The 23,485-nt window shown below is 36.2% G+C and overlaps 1 protein-coding gene across 1 annotated transcript in view; it reads left to right on the forward strand.

Moving 5' to 3' along the window:
- LOC121389122 overlaps positions 1-23,485 on the forward strand; it is a 63,285-nt gene that overhangs the window by 14,168 nt on the left and 25,632 nt on the right. The window contains exons 8-18 of the mRNA XM_041520735.1: positions 1,531-1,711; positions 2,493-2,621; positions 3,489-3,614; positions 4,513-4,595; positions 12,379-12,460; positions 13,260-13,414; positions 15,807-15,947; positions 17,307-17,429; positions 18,952-19,138; positions 21,785-22,003; positions 22,559-22,844. Coding sequence (XP_041376669.1) covers positions 1,531-1,711; positions 2,493-2,621; positions 3,489-3,614; positions 4,513-4,595; positions 12,379-12,460; positions 13,260-13,414; positions 15,807-15,947; positions 17,307-17,429; positions 18,952-19,138; positions 21,785-22,003; positions 22,559-22,844 — 1,712 coding nt within the window. The remainder of the gene's footprint in view (positions 1-1,530; positions 1,712-2,492; positions 2,622-3,488; positions 3,615-4,512; positions 4,596-12,378; positions 12,461-13,259; positions 13,415-15,806; positions 15,948-17,306; positions 17,430-18,951; positions 19,139-21,784; positions 22,004-22,558; positions 22,845-23,485) is intronic.

The following is a 23,485-nucleotide window of genomic DNA, read 5'->3' on the forward strand; positions in this document are numbered from 1 at the left end:
TTTACATCAAACCAGTTACTCGTGTATAACCTGAATCTGTTTTACATCAAACCAGTTACTCGTGTATAACCTGAATCTGTTTTACATCAAACCAGTTACTCGTGTATAACCTGAATCTGTTTTACATCAAACCAGTTACTCGTGTATAACCTGAATCTGTTTTACATCAAACCAGTTACTCGTGTATAACCTGAATCTGTTTTACATCAAACCAGTTACTCATGTATAACCTGAATCTGTTTTACATCAAACCAGTTACTCGTGTATAACCTGAATCTGTTTTACATCAAACCAGTTACTCGTGTATAACCTGAATCTGTTTTACATCAAACCAGTTACTCGTGTATAACCTGAATCTGTTTTACATCAAACCAGTTACTCGTGTATAACCTGAATCTGTTTTACATCAAACCAGTTACTCCAGTATAACCTGAATCTGTTTTACATCAAACCAGTTACTCCAGTATAACCTGAATCTGTTTTACATCAAACCAGTTACTCGTGTATAACCTGAATCTGTTTTACATCAAACCAGTTGCTCATGTATAACCTGAATCTGTCTTACATCAAACCAGTTACTCATGTATAACCTGAATCTGTCTTACATCAACCCAGTTACTCCAGTATAACCTGAATCTGTCTTACATCAAACTAGTTACTCCAGTATAACCTGAATCTGTCTTACATCAAACCAGTTACTCCAGTATAACCTGAATCTGTCTTACATCAAACCAGTTACTCATGTATAACCTGAATCTGTTTTACATCAAACCAGTTGCTCGTGTATAACCTGAATCTGTTTTACATCAAACCAGTTGCTCGTGTATAACCTGAATCTGTTTTACATCAAACCAGTTGCTCGTGTATAACCTGAATCTGTTTTACATCAAACCAGTTGCTCGTGTATAACCTGAATCTGTTTTACATCAAACCAGTTACTCGTGTATAACCTGAATCTGTCTTACATCAAACCAGATACTCGTGTATAACCTGAATCTGTCTTACATCAAACATGTTTAGTTTGTGGATTTATTTCTCTTTTACTTTGTAGAGATCTCAAGACTGACAATATCTTCCTGACTAAAGGTGGTGTGGTCAAAGTTACTCGTGTATAACCTGAATCTGTCTTACATCAAACCAGTTACTCATGTATAACCTGAATCTGTCTTACATCAAACCAGTTACTCATGTATAACCTGAATCTGTCTTACATCAAACCAGTTACTCATGTATAACCTGAATCTGTTTTACATCAAACCAGTTACTCATGTATAACCTGAATCTGTTTTACATCAAACCAGTTACTCCTGTATAACCTGAATCTGTCTTACATGAAACCAGTTACTCATGTATAACCTGAATCTGTTTTACATCAAACCAGTTACTCCTGTATAACCTAAGTCTGTTTGGAAATACATTGTAGTAGCTCCACAATTAAGACATTACACAGTCTACTGAAAAGGTTTTTTTCTTATTTTAATGTTGTTTTCCAGAAGTATATAAATGATGACTATTTTTTTTCATCTACAGAACACTGGCTCAGTTTCTCTCTCAGCAAGAGAAGTCACTAGAAGAGAAAGACATTCTGACAATGTTTCAACAAATAGTTGCTGCAATTCGGCATATACATGAACACAACATACTCCACAGGTTGATTTGTACATACAGTTGCTATCATTTGTCATATCCAGACTTTCTTACACACCTGTTGGTGAGAACACCATGTGTTATTTTTGGATACACATGGTTGTTTACACATGTATATGTATTAACAATTTCAAGACATATGACTGGCTGCTCCTAGGTGATGACAAGGTCACCAATGCCATACATCCAATGAAAAACTACATGATGGAAATAGATTAGATTGTGACGTATAGTTAACCTGACATTCATGTGTCTGCATGTAATGCATAAGTCAGCTACAAGTGCAATGGGTGTTAGTAACTTTTAGTTGAAAAAGATGTTAAAATTTGCTTAAATCTGGTTTTTTGAGGATATGTAAGAAATAGAATAATACATTCGTGTCCGTTAAATACCATTTATCTCGCAACTCGTTTAAAAATGTATCAAACTCGCTTTCGCTCGTTAAATACATTTTAAAAGAACTTGTTGTGAGACAAATGGTATCTAACGGACACTTACATGTATGTATTATTCTCGATTTATTTTTGAAAACCTCAGAAGAATTCTTCGACAAGGGGAATTGTCAAATGTTGCAATTAAGTCTATTTTGTAAATATGAATATCCTGACTCCACCCCAACCTCCAAATGTTAGTGTTTTTAAGCGCTATTTCCATCTGTAGGTGATATATCTGATTATTACTATTATTTAGTAAAATTGTATTAACGTAAAGTAGGGCTAGTGAATTTTTAATCATGGGTAGTAAATGTTTGAAATCACTAATCCCATGGCTAGTGCATTTAAACAAAATTCTAGAAGCCCTGTCTTACAGACAATAGAATGTTATATTTTTTTGTTTGTAAATAGTGTGAAGGAAAACAGTACAGCTTCAAGTCTGACATCTGGGCTCTTGGCTGCATTCTCTATGAAATGGCATGTCTACAGAAAACATTTGAAGGTTCCAATCTTCCAGCCTTGGTGAACAAGATCATGAAGGTAAGCCTGGTTTTGTGTTTGATTGGTAGTCATAGTGAATATCTTTTGGTATTGTTTTTATCCACTCTTGAAAGGGAGAGGGGGGTCTTCAATAACAGTTTCAGTGGAAGAAAAGTCAAGGTGTGTTTGTTTGTTATTTTAGGGCTAGTTTGCCCTGGTGAAAGTCGAGGACTGAAGGTGTGTTTGTTTGTTATTTCAGGGCCAGTTTGCCCCTGTGAAAGTCAAGGACTGAAAGTGTGTGTGTTTGTTATTTCAGGGCCAGTTTGCCCCGGTGAAAGTCAAGGACTGAAGGTGTGTGTGTTTGTTATTTCAGGGCCAGTTTGCCCCGGTGAAAGTCAAGGACTGAAAGTGTGTGTGTTTGTTATTTCAGGGCCAGTTTGCCCCTGTGAAAGTCAAGGACTGAAAGTGTGTGTGTTTGTTATTTCAGGGCCAGTTTGCCCCGGTGAAAGTCAAGGACTGAAAGTGTGTGTGTTTGTTATTTCAGGGCCAGTTTGCCCCTGTGAAAGTCAAGGACTGAAAGTGTGTGTGTTTGTTATTTCAGGGCCAGTTTGCCCCGGTGAAAGTCAAGGACTGAAGGTGTGTGTGTTTGTTATTTCAGGGCCAGTTTGCCCCGGTGAAAGTCAAGGACTGAAGGTGTGTTTGTTATTTCAGGGCCAGTTTGCCCTAGTAAAAGTCAAGGACTGAAGGCGTGTTTGTTATTTCAGGGCCAGTTTGTCCTGGTGAAAGTCAAGGACTGAAGGCATGTTTGTTATTTCAGGGCCAGTTTGCCCCAGTAAAAGTCGAGGACTGAAGGTGTGTTTGTTATTTCAGGGCCAGTTTGCCCCGGTGAAAGTCAAGGCATGAAGGTGTGTTTGTTTGTAATTTCAGGGCCAGTTTGCCCCGGTGAAAGGCAGCTACAGTGCTGAGTTCAGAGACCTGATCATGGACATGCTTCAGAAAGAGGCCGAGGACCGACCGGCAGCCAATGAAATCATGTATCAAAGACTTCCAGTGGTAAACATGCTCTTTGTTCAACAAACGTAATACCTGCAAAGCCTTAGCTTACTCATTTAGTTATTTAGTTGAGGGTTGAATAGAGCCAATGATAATAATTTTATTGGAAGATTGTGTACAGTATTGCCAATGAAATCATGAATCAAAGACTTCCACTGGTAAACATGATCGATGTTCACCTGCAAAGCCTTAACTCACTCATTTAGTTAAAGGTCGTATAGAATTGGTCCAGCTGTAGCTAACTAATTTATGACAGTCATATCATCATGCAGGCCATAGGCAAAGTACAGAACAAACCCTTGAACTGTATATCAAATAACATGGAAAAATATGTCTAGTTTTCCCTTGGCTGCATGAACTTACTTCATCGACTTGTTCCGGTTTGAAATCATGTATCAAAGACTTCCACTGGTAAACATGCTCTTTGGTCAACAAACTTAACACCTGCAAAGCCTTAGCTTACTTATTTAGTTGAGGGTCAAATAGAAGTTTGTTTTGTTAAATGACACCACTAAAGCACATTGATTTATTAACCATCGGCTATTGGATGTCATACATTTGATATTTTTTATATATTGTCTTAGAGAGGAAACCGGCTACATTTTTTCAATAGTAGCAATGGATCTTTTATATGCACCATCCTACATACAGGATAATACATACCACAGCCTTTGATATATCAGTTGTGGTGCACTGGCTGGAACGAGAAATAGCTCACTAACAGGGATCGATCCTGAACCGACCACGCATCAAGCGAGCAGTTTACCACTGAGCTACGTCCTGCCCATGGTTGAATAGAGGTATTGATAATAATTTCATTGGAAGATTGTTTTACAAGATTGCTTTTGATATGAATGAATGAATGTTTAATGACACTCCGGTTTTATGGCTTTTTTAGTTGATGAGCAGGTTTGAGGAACCAGAATCGGATCCTGAAGAGGACTTGTCTGCAGAGAATATAAGCAAGAAATCAAAAATCAGGTAATTGTCAAAGATTGGGTAAATATCAATTTGATGATCATTGTAAATAGTTTTTATTTAGACATTGTTCAACTGCTTGCTTTGAGCCGCTTTATCTCCTGTCTACTGCCACACATTAAAATAACTACAATTAAATGTAGACATTATTGTAGCAAATGCTAACTAATTTAGTTATGCCATTATACTTTGTTGATATACATGTAGAAGAATAATGTTGTTTAAAGTTGTCTGATATTTCCACTTAATATTTGCATACAAAAACAAACACGGAAAAAAATTATTAGGATTTTAATTAAATTTCCATTATGTTCATTACAATTTAAAGCCATCCCAGTGGTCCAATGCGAGTTTGTTCATTTCTTGATGAACGTAAAAATAGCATCCATATCTGATGATGTCACTTTGTATTGGTACTTTGTGTTATTAAGGGTTATTGTTTAGGAGCAAAAACAACAAATCAAAATAAAATAACTTAGCTTTATTATTAGTATATTTTAAATTTAATTATACGGTTTATTTGGGTGGTTTTTTACATTCATCGGGGTATGAACAAAACAAAATCATCCACAAACGTGTGTGAATGGCTTCGCCGATTCACAATATTTGCAGATGATTGTTTTGTGTTCATACCCTGATGAACATAAACAAAAGAACAGACAATCCTTAATTAATTCACATTATTGTTTAATTCATGCTTGGTTGCTATAACCTGAATATTTTGTGAATAGTTTTGGTAGTTCTACATATGTGCAGTAATTGTTATTTATGTTTTCTACATTGCCAGTAGGTGCAATGTGGAATGATAAAAATATCTGTCTGTGCATAGTCTTGTTTTTTCTATACTAGTCAGGTATAACAAGTGTTTGGGCATGTGGCAATGAATCCTTGGACAAAATCAATAATTGCATTCAGGAAATAATTATAGGCTATTAAACGAGCTTCCATTTTGTATCATGTTTATGTCCCAAATGAAATGACTTTCAGTTGTCACGAGCTTCAGGTTACACACCACCATTAATTACTCCATGCAGTTAAATGCAGTTTCTATATCAGAATATATTGTGTGAAAAATACGACATTATCAAGAGGTGTTTTTTTTTTATGAGAAACTATTTTCTAAACCGGACTATATTAAGCTGCTACAACAAGTAAAAACATAATAAATGGTGGTGTGTTGCCTTTAGTAAGTTAAGATGAAAATTATTTTACGAAGGACATAAATGTGATACGAAAGGGTAGCAAGTTTAATATCCTATTTATTGCCCATAATCGATCTTAATTTATATCACTGATCTCATTTGGTTTATGTTCAGTATGGTCTAGAGTGCCAGTCAATGACATCATTGTATGACATCGAAATGTTACATCCCACTTGACATTCTAGATTCGTAGATACTTTTAACGATATGTGTAATTATTTTTTATTCGGAAGAATCCTGATACCTTTGTTCCTCATACTCTGTGATACAAAAGAGTTGCTAAGAAACTGAAGTCAATGTACAATCATCTGAACCAGAATGATCAAATAGTGAATAATGACATTAATCTGTATAGGGCTGGAAAATTGTAATTCTTTATTTGATTTTCCTAATACTTTTGCTTAACTATAATATTATCAAGGTAGATTTCCATGTGATTCTTTGCCCATTCCTGTTCCTGCAAAGCTTTTGAGTATTTTGTTTGTCTTTGTTTTAAGTTCAAAGAAGATGGAGAAAAGGTATTTGCTGTTGTCAGTGCTGTGTTTTTATTGTTTAGCATAGCATGGTAGTGTGGTGTTGTCACTTGCACAGGGTGAATACCAGCATCAGTTGTAGTATTGTGGAGCATTAGTACATTCACAGTTGTGAGTTATTGAGTGATTTCAGACTTTTCTGACATAACTAACCTATCAACCATTATCGCCATGTTTATTGACACCAGTGCATTGTAAAATTGAATTTGTTTGGCATGCATACCACCATACTGCATACATATAGTTTTGTGTGTATACCATACCACCATACTGCATACTTATAGTTTTATGTGTATACCATATCATCATACTGGATACATATAGTTTTATGTGTATACCATACCACTATACTGAATACCATAACACCATACTGGATACATAATAGTTTTATGTGTATACCATACCACTATACTGCATGTGTATACCATACCATTATACTGCATACATATAGTTTTATGTGTTTACCATACCACCATACTGCATACATATAGTTTTATGTGTTTACCATACCACCATACTACATACATGTAGTTTTATGTGTATACCATACTACTACATGTATACTGCATAAATATAGTGTTATGTGTATGCCATACCACCATACTGTATACATATAGTTGTATGTATATACCCTACCACCATACTACATACATATAATTTTATGTGTACATGCCAATGTAAAATGAATCGATAGTTTTAACATTTAAAATAATATATTCCGTCCATTCTTTGAACAGTATGGTAACTACTGTACAAGTATCTTATTGATTTGTTTACACTAGAAAATCTGTTTACTTTCAAAAATCTATGTTTAAGATAAACACAGACTAAAGAAAATCATCTACATGTATAGTGTATACTTAAAAATTTAATAATTTTAAAAGTATTTTGAAAGACAATATTAAAAAACCGATTACATGTGACTATCCAGTGGTGTTAAAAATGCATACAATTTTATAGATTACATTGTTTCCGTATACGTAAAACAAGTAGAGGCACTGATTTTCCGCAATTGCGGACTCGCGGACGGAATCGCGGAAATACCTATCTGAAACGGAATTCCCTTTTTTTTTCCCAAACATTATTTAACTTTAAATAGCGCATTTGATTAATTAAAAAAAAAATTCGAACTAGAAACTATGGACACCGACATCTGCCTGTGCTACGCTACGACACTAGTACCTTTGTATGTTACACCAAATGTTTAATGTAGAGTATCTAGACGTTTTACCAGTCGTGTTTTCTTCGCTTATTCCCGGCGATTTAACGGGAAAAACCGAACATTGTGAGCTAAAATTGTCCGATATTTACTCAAGTGAAAGATATGTTATGTTTGCTTATTAATTTTTAACATTTGCGGCATTGCCATATTTCCGATCTCACAAAGGAATGCAGTAATTGCATATTGTATGCCAGGCTTTGTTCAAAATAAATTATACAAGGGAAGTGGTTTATAGTGTGATCGTTTGTAATTATTTTCCCTGATCATATCGTAAAGAAAACCGAAAATGTCCGAAGTCTGTGTCGTGGCGTATTCGTGTTTAAATATAAACCAAAAATAAATACAAACTACTGACATGTTTTGCCTCATTGCATATTTATTTATTTTACACCAGCAATTAATTGTGGTGTGTGTGTGTGTGTGTGTGTGTGTGTGTGTGTGTGTGTGTGTGTGAGTGAGTGAAACAAAAACAGAATTTGTTTAATACTGAAACGGAAAAAAACGGAATTTGTAACATTATGAAACGGAAAAGGGAAAAATCTGAAACGGGAAAATCAGTGCCTCTAAACAAGTAATTGTTGTACATGTATTATTTATTAAATGAAACTACATGTATTACTAATATTTCAAGATAACAGAGTGATATTAATTATACATGAATGAATGCTGTTGCAGTGTTTGTAATTTAGTAAAAAGTAAAGTTTGTTTTATTTAACGATGCCACTAGAGCACATTGATTTTTTATCTTATCATCGGCTATTGGACGTCAAACATATGGTCATTCTGACACTGTTTTTTAGAGGAAACCTGCTGTCGCCACATAGACTACTCTTTTACAACAGGCAGCAAGGGATCTTTTATTTGCACTTCCCACAGGCAGGATAGCACAAACCATGGCCTTTGTTGAACCAGTTATGGATCACTGGTCGGTGCAAGTGGTTTACACCTACCCACTGAGCCTTGCGGAGCACTCACTCAGGGTTTGGAGTCGGGATCTGGATTAAAAGACCGATGGCCTAACCATGGTGCCACCGACGCCGGTCTGTAATTAATAACACATTCTGTAATGTTTTTGATTTAGTAATGAATCATGTAATGTTTGTACTTTATTGACAAATGCTGTAATGTTTGTAATTTGCAATGAAATACTGTAATGTTTGTTATTTAGTAATGAATGCTGCAGCAATTTAATATGCAATTTAGTAATGAATTTAGTCATGAATTGTTTGTAATTAGTAATGAATGCTGCAGAAGTGTTTGTAATTTAGTACGGCTGGTATGATATAAACATATGGCTGGTATGTACTGTGTTTGCAGCCCGGTACCGGCTCCCACCCAAAGTGAGTGGGTAGGCTTAAGACCACTGTCCTGGACAGACAGCCCAGATAGCTGAGGTGTGTGTGCCCAGGACAGTGCTTGGACCTTAATTGGATATAAACATGAAAATAAGTTGAAATGAATGAATGTAATTTAGTAATAAATGCTGCAGCAGTGTTTGTAGTTAGTAATGAATGCTGCAGAAGTGTTTGTAATCAGTAATGAATGCTGTGGCGGTGTTTGTAATTCATTAATGAATGCTGTGGCAGTGTTTTTAATCAGTAATGAATGTGGAAGCAGTGTTTGTAATTAGTAATGAATGCAGTGTTTGTAATTAGTAATGAATGCTGCAGTGATGTTTGTAATTTAGTAATGAATACTGCAGCAGTGTTTGTAATTCATTAATGAATGCCATGGCAGTGTTTGTAATTAGTAATGAATACAGTGTTTGTAATCAGTAATGAACGTGGAAGCATTATTTTTTATTAGTAATGAATGCTGCAGCAGTGTTTGTAATTAGTAATGAATGCAGTGTTTGTAATCAGTAGTGAATACAGTGTTAGTAATCAGTAGTGAATACAGTGTTAGTAATCAGTAATGAATGCAGTGTTTGTAATCAGTAATGAATGCTGCAGCGGTGTTTGTAATTAGTAATGAATGCAGTGTTTGTAATCAGTAATGAATGCAGTGTTTGTAATCAGTAATGAATGCAGTGTTTGTAATCAGTAATGAATGCAGTGTTTGTAATCAGTAGTGAATACAGTGTTAGTAATCAGTAATGAATGCAGTGTTTGTAATCAGTAATGAATGCAGTGTTTGTAATCAGTAATGAATGCAGTGTTTGTAATTAGTAATGAATGCTGCAGCGGTGTTTGTAATTAGTAATGAATGCAGTGTTTGTAATCAGTAATGAATGCAGTGTTTGTAATTAGTAATGAATGCTGCAGCGGTGTTTGTAATTAGTAATGAATGCAGTGTTTGTAATCAGTAATGAATGCAGTGTTTGTAATCAGTAATGAATGCAGTGTTTGTAATCAGTAATGAATGCAGTGTTTGTAATCAGTAGTGAATACAGTGTTAGTAATCAGTAATGAATGCAGTGTTTGTAATTAGTAATGAATGCTGCAGCGGTGTTTGTAATTAGTAATGAATGCAGTGTTTGTAATCAGTAATGAATGCAGTGTTTGTAATTAGTAATGAATGCTGCAGCGGTGTTTGTAATTAGTAATGAATGCAGTGTTTGTAATCAGTAATGAATGCAGTGTTTGTAATCAGTAATGAATGCAGTGTTTGTAATCAGTAATGAATGCAGTGTTTGTAATCAGTAGTGAATACAGTGTTAGTAATCAGTAATGAATGCAGTGTTTGTAATCAGTAATGAATGCAGTGTTTGTAATCAGTAATGAATGCAGTGTTTGTAATTAGTAATGAATGCTGCAGCGGTGTTTGTAATTAGTAATGAATGCAGTGTTTGTAATCAGTAATGAATGCAGTGTTTGTAATTAGTAATGAATGCTGCAGCGGTGTTTGTAATTAGTAATGAATGCAGTGTTTGTAATTAGTAATGAATGCTGCAGCAGTGTTTGTAATTAGTAATGAATGCAGTGTTTGTAATTAGTAATGAATGCTGCAGTGGTGTTTGTAATTAGTAAATAATACAGTGTTTGTAATGAATGCTGCAGCGGTGTTTGTAATTAGTAATGAATGCAGTGTTTGTAATTAGTAATGAATGCTGCAGCAGTGTTTGTAATTAGTAATGAATGCAGTGTTTGTAATTAGTAATGAATGCTGCAGTGGTGTTTGTAATTAGTAAATAATACAGTGTTTGTAATGAATGCTGCAGCAGTGTTTGTAATTAGTAATGAATGCAGTGTTTGTAATTAGTAATGAATGCTGCAGCAGTGTTTGTAATTAGTAATGAATGCAGTGTTTGTAATCGGTAATGAATGCAGTGTTTGTAATCAGTAATGAATGCAGTGGCAGTGTTTTTAATCAGTAATGAATGTGGAAGCAGTGTTTGTAATTAGTAATGAATGCAGTGTTTGTAATTAGTAATGAATGCTGCAGCGGTGTTTGTAATTAGTAATGAATGCAGTGTTTGTAATTAGTAAATAATACAGTGTTTATAATGAATGCTGTAGCAGTGTTTGTAATTAGTAATGAATGCAGTGTTTGTAATTAGTAATGAATGCTGTAGTGGTGTTTGTAATTAGTAATGAATACAGTGTTTGTAATTAGTAATGAATACAGTGTTTGTAATTAGTAATGAATACTGCAGTGGTGTTTGTAATTAGTAATGAATGCTGCAGCGGTGTTTGTAATTAGTAATGAATGTGGTGTTTGTAATTAGTAATTAATACAGTGTTTGTAATTAGTAATGAATGCTGCAGCAGTGTTGGTAATTAGTAATGAATGCAGTGTTTGTAATTAGTAATGAGTGCCTTCACAGTATTTATAATTAAGTACTGGCCTCAGTGGTGTCATGGTTAAGCCATCAGATACAATGCTGGTAGGTACTGGGTTCACAGCCCGGTACCGGCTCCCACCCAGGGTGAGTTTTAACGACAGTGGGTAGGTGTAAGACCACTATAGTCTCTTCTTCCTCACTAACCACTAACAACTAACCCACTGTCCTAGAGAGACAGCCCAGATAGCTGCCCAAGACAGCAAGCTTGAACCTTAATTGGATATAAGCACAAAAATAAGTTGAAATGACTTAATGTAATTTAGTATTGAATGCTGCAGAAGTGTTTGTAATTAGTAATGAATGCTGCAGAAGTGTTTGTAATTAGTAATGAATGATGTGGCAGTGTTGATAATCAGTAATGAATGCTGCAGAAGTGTTTGTAAGTTAGTAATGAATGCTGCAGCAGTGTTTGTAAGTTAGTAATGAATGCTGCAGCAGTGTTTGTAAGTTAGTAATGAATGCTGCAGCAGTGTTTGTAAGTTAGTAATGAATGCTGCAGCAGTGTTTGTAAGTTAGTAATGAATGCTGTGGCAGTGTTGGTAATCAGTAATGAATGCTGTGGTAGTGTTGTTAATCAGTAATGAATGCTGCAGCAGTGTTTGTAAGTTAGTAATGAATGCTGTGGCAGTGTTGTTAATCAGTAATGAATGCTGCAGCAGTGTTTGTAATTAGTAATGAATGCTGTGACAGTGTTTGTAATTAGTAATGAATGCTGTGGCAGTGTTTGTAATTAGTAATGAATGCTGTGGCATTGTTTGTAATTAGTAATGAATGCTGTAGAAGTGTCTGTAAGTTAGTAATAAATACTGCAGCAGTGTTTGTAATTAGTAGTGAATGCTGTGCAGCAGTGTTGGTAATTAGTAATGTATGCAGTGTTTGTAATTAGTAATGAATGCAGTATTGGTAATCAGTAATGAATGCTGCAGAAGTGTCTGTAAGTTAGTAATGAATACTGCAGAAGTGTTTGTAATTAGTAGTGAATGCTGCAGCAGTGTTTGTAATTAGTAATGATTGCTATGCCTAATGTTTTCAATTTGTTTGCCAGATCTGTGCTGTACTACATGGACGTTTCCACTTGCTTTCTGATGTGTTTCTCTGCTTTGCCACCTAGAATGAAAATTCGACAGGTATTACTGAGACATTTGACAAATAATGTAATTTTTCTATGCACTTGTGAGAAGAATTTTTGACTGATATAACATAACTTATATTTCAGTGTTCTGAATTTCACTTTTAATTCAGATAATCATTTGTTTTTATTATGGGTCGTGGTTTACAGATGTGTGTAACTAGAAATAATGATATTTTGACATAATTAACCAATGTATCTACATGAACATCAACTGGAATATACTTTTGTATAACAAATGAAAAGTTTCCCCTTTAAATAGATTATGATAAGATATTATACGGGTTTGTAGCAGCCTTTAAATTCCTTGAAAGTTTTTGAATTTGAAAAAATTATTTTTAAGTCTTTGAAAGTCTTTGAATTGTATTAAAAGTCTTTAAATTCTCGTATTGTGTTCATTCTTTTATTTTACTGTTCATTTTTCTCAATCAACATCAATACTATGTCCTTCTTTCTGCTGGCGTAGCTACATAGGTACAATGCTACATCATAACCCAATACTTTTACAGCTGCATGCACTTGATATTTTCCAGTTACAAGGTTTAACCTGTCATGATGCACATAAAAAAAGCCAAATTTCTTGCTACATAGTACAGACAGAAACATAAACAAACTACATGTAATTTGGTATTTTTATCGCATTCTATTGTCTTTAACTGCTGTGTAAAAGTCTTTGAAGTCTTTGAAAATGCCAGGTAAAAGTCTTTGAAAGTCTTTGAATTTGTTTGGTCTTTAAGGCTATGAACCCTGTTATAATTATATGCTTGTTTTATCATTCTAGTGTATTTCACTTTCAGGTTGCCATTGGCCCAAACCATGTAGTTGTCATAACAATGGAACACCAGGTGTACAGCTGGGGAGAAGGTAACCATGGGCAACTGGGACATGGTAACCAGGAGAGACTATCACAGCCCGTGATCATTGAGGCCCTGAAAGGGAAATCTGTGTCATTGTAAGTAATATTGTTAGTACTTATATTTATTAGTCTTCATCAGTTACCTGTAGTTGAGTGTGGGACGTAGCCCAGTGGTAACGTGTTCGCTTGATGTGCGGTCGGTCTGGGATTGATCCCTGTCGGTGAGCCTATTGGGCTATTTCTCACTCCAGCCAGTGCTCCATGACTGGTATATGGCTGTGGTATGTGCTACCCTGTCTATGGGATGGTGCATATAAAAGATCCCTTGCTGCTAATCCTAAAGAGTAGCCCATGAAGTGGTGACTGGGTTTCCTCTCTCAATATCTGTGTGGTCCTTAACCGTATGTCCGATGCCATATAACCGTAAATAAAATGTGTTGAGTGCATCGTTAAATAAAACATTTCCGTCCTTTTCGTTCCTTTTCAGTTAGTTTGTCCCCGTATATTTTAATATTATTATTGTAAGTTCGTGTGGTGGTGTAATTGTAAAATTATTTAATAAGTTTTTTTTATTTAGGTAGTGTAGTTGGATTACAATCATTTTAAAAGTGATCTTTTGCATATTTGGCAGCTCGGGGCGTAACCCAGTGGTAAAGCGCTCGCTTGATGTGCGGTCGGTTTAGGATTGATCAACGTTGGCAGGCCAGTTGGGCTATTTTTCACTTTAGCCAGTGCACCACATCTGGTATATCAAAGGCCATGGTATGTGCTATCCTGTCTGTGGGATGGTGCATATAAAAGATCCCTTGATACTAATGGAAATACAATGTATGTAGCAGGTTTCCTTTCGTAGAATATATGTCAAAATTTACGACATGTTTGTCATACAGTAGCCAATGATTAATGAATCAGTTTGCTCTAGTGGTGTCATTTAGTGACGTGAAATTTGGCCTTAATTTCCAGTTTCGGTTTTGACAAAAGAGTAGAGTTTCGATTTCAGTTTTTATAGACATTTTAATGAAATTTGGTTTGGCAATATGAAAACTTTGCAAACCTCAAAAAGAAGTTTATAGAACAATCATGTTCAAGGCATGTGGGTCTGTTTTAAAAAACAATAATAAAAAATAATACTAGTCAGCCGGATTAGTAAATATAAAAATACATTAACCTACAAATATCTCAAATGTTTTCGATATATAAAATAAACTATGTGTTGTCATGGTTTTATTTTCAACTAAAACAAAAAAGTAACTAGTGTGAAGGGGAAATTTTAAGTAATTTGAAAAAAACTCTCTCGGAATACATGTACCTCGACTGAAGTGTGATAATGAATCAAATGCTTGAGTTGTTTCAAATGGGTCAGTATCGGAAGTCCTCAGATAATGTGCTTTGGGTAGTGTCACACAATACAGTAAGAACAGCAGACATCATGGTAATTGTATTCATTTGTAACTTGGATTAACTTTAACAAACAATGTATCGTATTTCTCATTTTGATACAAAGAAAACATTTTCCGATCGCAGTGTTAACAATGAATAACAAAAAAATTCTCGGAAATTTCCGAGATTGGAAAACCCACTGAAAATACCTCGGCTGATGTACAGGTACAAATCAAGGGTTCAAAGAAATAATACACATGGATGACGTTTGCAGAAGACATACGCACAAAAGCAAACATATCATGGATGTGGTGCGGTAAAATAGACGAACTTGGTTTTCCCAAGTTAAAATGGCAACGAGTTTGCATTGCAAACGACACTACACAACATTTGAAACGTGTACCGAATTAGCAGGTCAGTATCACAGAACGCAAAAATATGAGTCATTCGGCAGGTTAGTGTAAGCAGTGAATTTTAGTATTGTCTTGCCTAAGAGGGTTTTTTTTGCCTGTTTTGGTTGAGCTGGGCTAAAAAAGGCATATTTGGAAAGCCGAAAGTACAATGTTTTTCTATCTCCATGGTTACGGTTTCCTGTTTTTCTTCTATAACCAAAACCGAACTGATTTCACGGTGTCTTATAATATAACAAACTTTGATTTTGGGTATTATATAGCAGTATTTTGTCATAATAAAAATATAGCATCTACTAGTGTTTCTTGATAAATATATCTTCATTTATTTATTTATTTATTTCATTGTTAGGGTTGACCACCCTGTTACAAGAAGAGTAGTGCGGACATCTGTACATACATATGAAATATGGAGACCAATCATAATATCTATGCATACTACCCAAATGACTGGAATGAACTATTACAGAAATTACTTCCCAAATTCTAAGTGCTGCACAAATGAATTTACTTAAATTCCACTTCTGTGTATGTCATTCTGTATTGAATAGAATTATCATGTTTAATCTACTGGGATGACACCTGTATTTTGGAGACAGATATTTTATTCTTAAATCCCTATATATATTAATGTATATATAAAAAAAAAATGGATATATCTTCATTTAAAAAGCGAATAAACTTGTTTTCTCTTGCAGTGCATGTTGTGGTGATGGTTTCAGTATCTTTGCCAGTAACAATGGTCTTGTTCTCACATGTGGTGATGGATCGAAAGGTTGCCTGGGACATGGTGATTGGTCCGATCAAGCCAAACCCAGACTCATTGAAACTTTACTCAGGTACGCATGCAGCTGTCAATCACGGGTTTCAATAATTACTTCACTGTTATTTGATTGTCAGCCTGTTTCTCGTATTATTCAATAATCAGTCACAGGTTTCAATATTTACTTCACTGTCATTTAATTTTACTTACTTCACTGTCATTTAATTTTACTTCACTGTCATTTAATTGTCAGCCTACGTCTTGTAGTGGTCAGTCACAATTTTCAATATTTACTTCACTGTCATTTAATTTAATTTTACTTACTTCACTGTCATTTAATTTTACTTACTTCACTGTCAATTAATTTTACTTACTTCACTGTCATTTAATTGTCAGCCTACATGTACATGTGTATGTCTTGTAGTGGTCGGTCACAATTTTCAATATTTACTTCACTGTCATTTCATTTAATTTTACTTCACTGTCATTTCATTTAATTTTACTTCACTGTCATTTCATTTAATTTTACTTCACTGTCATTTGATTGTCAGCCTGTGTCTCATAATATTTAGTAGTTTGAGGTGGAGCAGGTTTTCTAGCTAGCTGCCAGAGGGTAAAATTATGTACCCTAAAATCTTGAAAAAGTATGGATATACATGTATTTTGTGATTTTTAGAAAGATTATTGTAAGAGGACTGCTGTTTAAAATTTGTCAAAGTACGTGAAATGCAGTGTCAACCTTCAAAAGATTTCAAACCCATAACCACCTAGTAGTGTGACTTATGATCTGTTTTGTTTTCTGGCAGAGTGGGTGGAGTCCCCTTTTGGATGACGCAGTGGGTTGTGATTAATCAGTGCAGAGGGCGATATATAGCCCAGTGGTAAAGCACTTGCTTGATGCACAGTCGGGCTGGGATTGATGCCTGTCAGTGGGCCCATTCAGCTATTTCTTGTTCTAGTGAGTGCACCACGGCTGGTATATCAAAGGCCGTGGTATGTGCTGTCCTGTCTGTAGGGTGGTGTATATAAAAGATCCTTTGCTACTTTGGAAAAATGTAGCGAGTTTCCTCTCTAAGACTATAATATATGTCATATACATGTATGTTAAACAAAACAAACTAGCTAATCAGTGCATTGCAGTAACAACATCTGGAGGTGGAGGGAACAATCTGTAGTGGAGGGGCACAGTCTCGGGGGTGGATTTTTATCTTTATTTATATAGAGTAGAACAAAAAACACATTTACATCCACGAGGAGGGGGTGGGGCCACAGGTGATGCATTGAAATGTCATTTAACAATCACTTCTTTTGTGTTATTTTGCATGAAATATAAAAATTAAATGTCAAGCAGTATGTTGATACTGTAAATAATTAAATTAATTCACGTACGTTATTATAAATTTATATTAATGTGATCAGATTTGTGTGGTTTCAGCTTGGACGTCACCGCCATTGCGTGTGGTACCAGTCACGTGGTTGCTGTGGGTAGTAAGGGCGAGGTCTTTTCCTGGGGCCAAGGTGCAGATGGTCGGCTTGGTCTCGGCAGTGACGAGAATCAGTAAGTGTTGGGACAAACTGCAAATTAAACTGGATTTCTGCTGGGTCTCTATTCATACAGACGTACTATAATTATAGTGTAGTAAAGAGAAAGCTTGCTCCAGACGTAACAATTACACATTGTTTTGTACGATGTACTATGGAACTTTTATTAAAACTTAAAAATAATCCTATTGAAGAAGCTGAACACTTTTTGTGCTATTGTCCTATTTACCATGTGGTTCATATAATGCCCACATGTCTAATTATTTTTATTTCAGTTGTAAGATTTTATTATTTGGTGATCCAAACCTTAGTAACCAAAAAAAATACCTGCATATTAAAATCTGTCCAGGACTTCATTATAAATAGTAAACATTTTGAGATGTATTAACCATTCACTTACACTCATTCTTTCATTCTTTCTTTCTCTCTCTCTTTTTTCTCTCTCTCTCTCTCTCTCTCTCTCTCTCTCTCTCTCTCTCTCTCTCTCTCTCTCTCTCTCTCTCTCTCTCTCTCTCTCTCGCTCTCTCTCTCTCTCCTCTCTCTGTCTGTCTCTCTCTCGCTTATAGATAGTTACTGTTTGTTAATAATATACACTGATGTACTTCAGCGATCATAAATGATCAATCATCACAGATTTCTTCAAAATTTGATCGATCCTCGGTTGGTGCAAACCAACTGATGATCAGTTACTTAATATAGATTAGAATGTACTTTGTGCTTTTGTATACTAAAAGTGCTGTTTATACCAAACAGGCTACAGTTGGGCTTTTTTTTAACACAAAATCTTTTAAATAACCTTTGTTAGATAAAATAATGAAAATGTTTATATATTTTCTGTAGTATTTCCTTTCCATATGTGTACGAAGAACTATTAATGTACCAAGGACCACGTATTCCCCTCAACTACAGGAAAAGTAACACTGTGTTGTACTTGCTGATGCCCGATCATGAAACTTGTACTCTTGTTAATTGGTCAAAATTGTTCATGCAAGTAATGCTCGATCCAACTTAGTAGGAACCTCAAAAGGGCCTCCACGAGCACTTGAGTACTCGAGCACGGGCCGAGTCTAGCAAGACTCGAGTCCGTTCACAGGACTCAAGTACCCATTCATGGAAGAGCATGTCATTGTGCCATATATGCTTGTCGCCAGTTACATTACAGGGTTATAAGACGTGAAGAGAAAACAAAAATCAAAAGTGTGGAATGCAATGGCATGATTTGGCATCCATATTCAGCGCTGGAATTAAGATGCATATAAATGCTATTTTACTTTATTCCTTATTATCATTATTATCTAGTGCAAGTGTTGGGTACTCGTGCAGGCCCTAAACATCACTAATGTTTATAGTTTATCACCGATTATTTTCTTTTGATGGAATAAAAAGTGATATCATTTTATTCTGTTAAGAAATTAACCTCTATTTAGCATTCCATCAGGTGTTGCATACCACAGTGATCCAACCCCCCCACCCCACCCCCAAAATGGCAAATGTTGTTGCTGTTTGTTGCAGTGGTGATAATGAACTGTGTTTTGTAGCTGTGTGCCTGCCAAAGTAAAGATTGATGAGCCAGTGATGTTGCAGCGTGTGTGGTGTGGTGAAGATGGGACGATGTTTCTGAGCGACGTTGGCAGCGTGTTTGCATGTGGGAGTAATGAAAACAACAAACTTGGCTTGAACAACAGACAGGGCTTTCTCATGGCCATGAAGAACATCTTCACAAAGGTGGGTGGCTGTAATGCACATCATACAGAGAGCACCTCGCTTTCACTTACCTCAGCCTCACCATCTTATAATGAAATTTTAGACTTAAAATTTCTATCTTGTATTTGGATAGATATTTGAATCTTTTTAGAGCTGGGCAGTATTGAATTTCCAGGTTCGGTATCAGTATTTTTGGGGTGATTTACCTCGGTATCAGTACAGTATTTGGTATTGATACGATACCGATATCGATATCGAGCAGTATTTTCAGTATACTCTGCTTGAAATGCATGCCCGAGTTAAGTTACATCCGCTAATTTCATCTAAATAAAATTAAATTCCATACACAAGGCCCTTATCTCTCTCTTCTTTACAGCTATTTTGCATTCGTCAGATATACTGTTAGTGCTTTGCTAAGTGGCGGATAACTTTTCAATACCAAAATTTAGGTCTTTTGAAATTTGCTCGGTATGGTAAATCGGTATTGACATGATACCGATACCGGACGGTATATGCGGTACACTGCCCATGCAGCTCTAATGTTTTTAATAATAGTATTGATCTAATTGTGTGTTTTTATATATTTTTACGGTACTTTGATATAATTTGTTATCAATTCAGTTGGTTGTGATCATACAAATAAACTAAAGCATTGAATGTATGCCTTTATGAAGTAAACAGGTGAAATATAGGTATTACTTTTCTCTTGTCAGTGTCAACTTGCATTAAAATTTCATGTTTAGATCAGTTTGTGGCAAACTGTATATGTCTTAGATCAATGAAACTTGGTATATAGTTGCACGGTTATATGTCAGACATATGGTTAAGGACCACACAGATATTGAGAGAGGAAACTCGCTGTCGCCACTTCATAGGCTAATCTTTTCGATTAGTAGCAAGGGATCTTTTATATGCACCATCCCACAGACAGGATAACACTTATCATGGCCTTTGATATACCAGTCGTGGTGCACTGGCTGGAGCGAGAAATAGCCCAATGGGCCCACCGACGGGGATCGATCCCAGACTGACCGCGCATCAAGTGAATGCTAGTTTTACCACTGGGCTACGTCCCGCCCCCTGGATCTGTGGATGTCCATAGTGTTATCAAAAATGTTTCTGGTACATGTTGGCGAGACGTTTAATTCTGTGCAATTCTTCATCTGCCTAAGATTAGTTTTAAAAAAGTACATATAAAAATATATGTTTCCACTGAAACCACCTTAAAATTTTAAATTACATAAAAAATATTTTAAATATTCGACGTTTCGTTAGTCTAAAAACCAACATCCTCAGGAGAATAAACAAACAAAGTGCTGGTCATATAACCAGTGAGGTATAAAATAGAGAATGTCAGCTTGGAAGTTAAAAACACAAAGCTAGGTACCTAGGCAGGAGCTGACCAGTAGCATAACAATAAGATTAAAGAACAAAGGAGTATAAAAAGTCTTAGTTGTTAAAGCCAGTATAACGAGCTACTCTCGATTCACTAATATCAAAACCTATATTAGCTCGGCCATTTACCTTTCGACCGACCGTTCAAAATTGCACCAAATTCCTTCAATCAAAATTGCGCACCCTTTTCTCTTTGGCATTTAACTGCTCCATTCAAATTCCATAGCACCACCACCACCCCCACCCGCCTGCTACCGATTTGATCGGGCTGCTGGTGCTCCCTTGCACCTGCCAGTGCAAGCGGTCCCTCCTCTCCCCACCCCCCACCTTATTCTGAATGTGCACGTAAAACCCTATGACATGACATGACATAAAGCCAGTAGGGCTGTACTCATTGAGGCCATTGGGGTGAACAGTATTCAGTTTATGTAGCTTGGTCTCTGTTAACTTGCTGTAAAAGACACAACTGTAATCATGGTGTTGTAAATTAAAGTGAGGGCCACATGGGGAGCTTTATCTTTATCTAATTAAGATTAGTTTTGGCTTACAAACACCAAGGTGAAAACAAAAACATGTTTGATTTGCCAGAATTGATATATTTAAACACAAAATTGTAAGTAATTTATAAATTAACAGTACAGAAGATATAATTATAGCATCAGGATTTTAAATCCTGTTTTGGATCTAAGTATGTAGAAGAAATGTCTTAAGCCTTCTAACCGATTTAGACGGCATTTTATAGGTTCATTTCTTGATATGGGCGGGGCAAGCGTCATTGCGTGTTTTGCCAGTTGTTTTGACATCATTCGTACAGCTCTTGGCGATGATATCTGGCCAATTGTGTCGAAATAATTTTTTGGTCACGTGACTTGTTATTAAGATCGCTTTTTGGTGTGTCTTCATGATTAAGATGATTGAAATGCTGATATCCAGTTGGTTGAATTGGAGAGAAACCGAGGAAATGCGGTCTAATTAATCATCTCATTTCAACTTATTTTCATGCTTATATCCAATTAAGGTTCAAGCACACTGTCCTAGGCACACACACCTCACCTATGTGGGCTGTCTGTCCAGGACAGTGGGTTAGTTGTTAGTTGGTTAGTGAGAGAGATGAGGGTGTAGTGGCCTTACACCTACCCATTGAGCCCTTAAGAACTCGCTCTGGGTTGGAGCCAGTACCAGGCTGCAAACCCTGTACCTATACCAGCCTATAGTCTGTCTTAACCACCACGCTACTGAAGCCGGTTTTAATTAATCATATTTTGTGAACAGACGGAGGTTGAAGGAAAGACAACTCTGACCCCTGTGCGTGCCCTGGCCCGGCACCGTGTGACTGATATATCAATGGGACCTCACCATTCTGCTGTGATAGTAGAGTCCGGTCATGTCTATATGTTTGGGCGCAACAGTGAGGGCCAGCTCGGAACGGGAAACCAGAAATCTTCCAACGCGCCCGTCGAGGTGAAGTCTATAGCAGAGAAGTCGGTCAATGTAAGTGATTGTTGTTTTTTTACTGGCCCTTGTAAAAATGTAACTGTGTCTCCCTCAATTCGGATGTTTTCATGCTCTAATACATGACATTGTATACAGAGCTTGTGTGTTTGTTTTGTTTAACGACACCACTAAAGCACATTGATTAATTAATCATCAGCTATTGGATGTCAAACATTTTGTAATTCTGATTTGTAGTCATCAGAGGAAACCCGCTACATTTTTCCTAATGCAGCAAGATTTTTTTTTTTTTTTTCACTTTTCCACAGACAGGATGACATTGTATATCTACTATGCATCTGCCATTACTCAAAACTATTACAGGCTACACTTTTTACTATATCACAGTTTTCTTGCTTGAAAGATGTAACTTTTTGTAAATTGGAAGGAAGGAAGGAAATGTTTTCTTTAACGACTTTTGGAAATTGGATGTTTCCCTAAGTATGTAAAATGTAGTCGCCATTGATTAATAATTAAAGGTGGCCTCGAGCGATCTGGCACCTGCTAATTTTGAACCCTGTGAATAATAATGTTTTTTTATTATTTTGTTGTCAGCGCGTTCAGTGTGGGAAATACTACACGGTGGTCAGTACGAAGAACCACGAGTTGTATTACTGGGGTCTGCGGTTCACGTCTCCGTCGCCGTCAATCCACGACGACACTACAAGCCAGTCGAGCATCGCCGGCAGTGAGGCGAGCATGTCAGCCGCGGTGAGTCGTGACGACATCCGCCTGGAGAGCGTCACTCCACGTGCTGCGGGTCACTCACGAAACTCGAGTGCCACCAGCACAAACAGCGGATCGGCAACGTTGAGAGAATCGGCTGTAGCAGGTCAAGAGGGTGAGAGCTTTACAAACTTGTTATTGCAGTGATGTTGTCATTCCTTGTTATTACAGTGATGTTGTCATTCCTTGTTATTACAGTGGTGTAATTCCTTGTTATTGCAGTGATGTTGTCATTCCTTGTTATTACAGTGATGTTGTCATTTCGTGTTGTTGCAGTGATGTTGTCATTCCTTCTTACTGCAGGAATGCTGTTATTCCTTGTTACTGCAGTGATGTTGTCATTCCTTCTTACTGCGGCTATGTTGTCATTGCTTGTTATTGCAGTGATGTCATTCCTTGTTATTACAGTGATCTTGTCATTCCTTGTTATTGCAGTGATGTTGTCATTCATTGTTACTGCAGTGATGTTTTCATCCCTTGTCATTGCAGTGGTGTTGTCATTACTTGTTACTGCAGTGATGTTTTCATTCCTTGTTACTGCAGTCATGTCATATCTTGTTACTACAGTGATGTTTTTATTTCTTGTCATTGCAGTGATGTTGTCATTCCTTGTTACTGCAATGACTTGTTATTCCTTGTTACTGCATTTATTTGTCATTCCTTGTTACTGTAGTGATGTTGTCATTTCTTGTTACTGCATTTATGCTTTCATTCCTTGCTATTGCAGTGATTCTGTTATTCCTTGTTATTACAATG

This window comes from Gigantopelta aegis, chromosome 14 (assembly GCF_016097555.1).
Source record: "Gigantopelta aegis isolate Gae_Host chromosome 14, Gae_host_genome, whole genome shotgun sequence".
NCBI classification, from domain to species: Eukaryota; Metazoa; Mollusca; class Gastropoda; order Neomphalida; family Peltospiridae; genus Gigantopelta; species Gigantopelta aegis.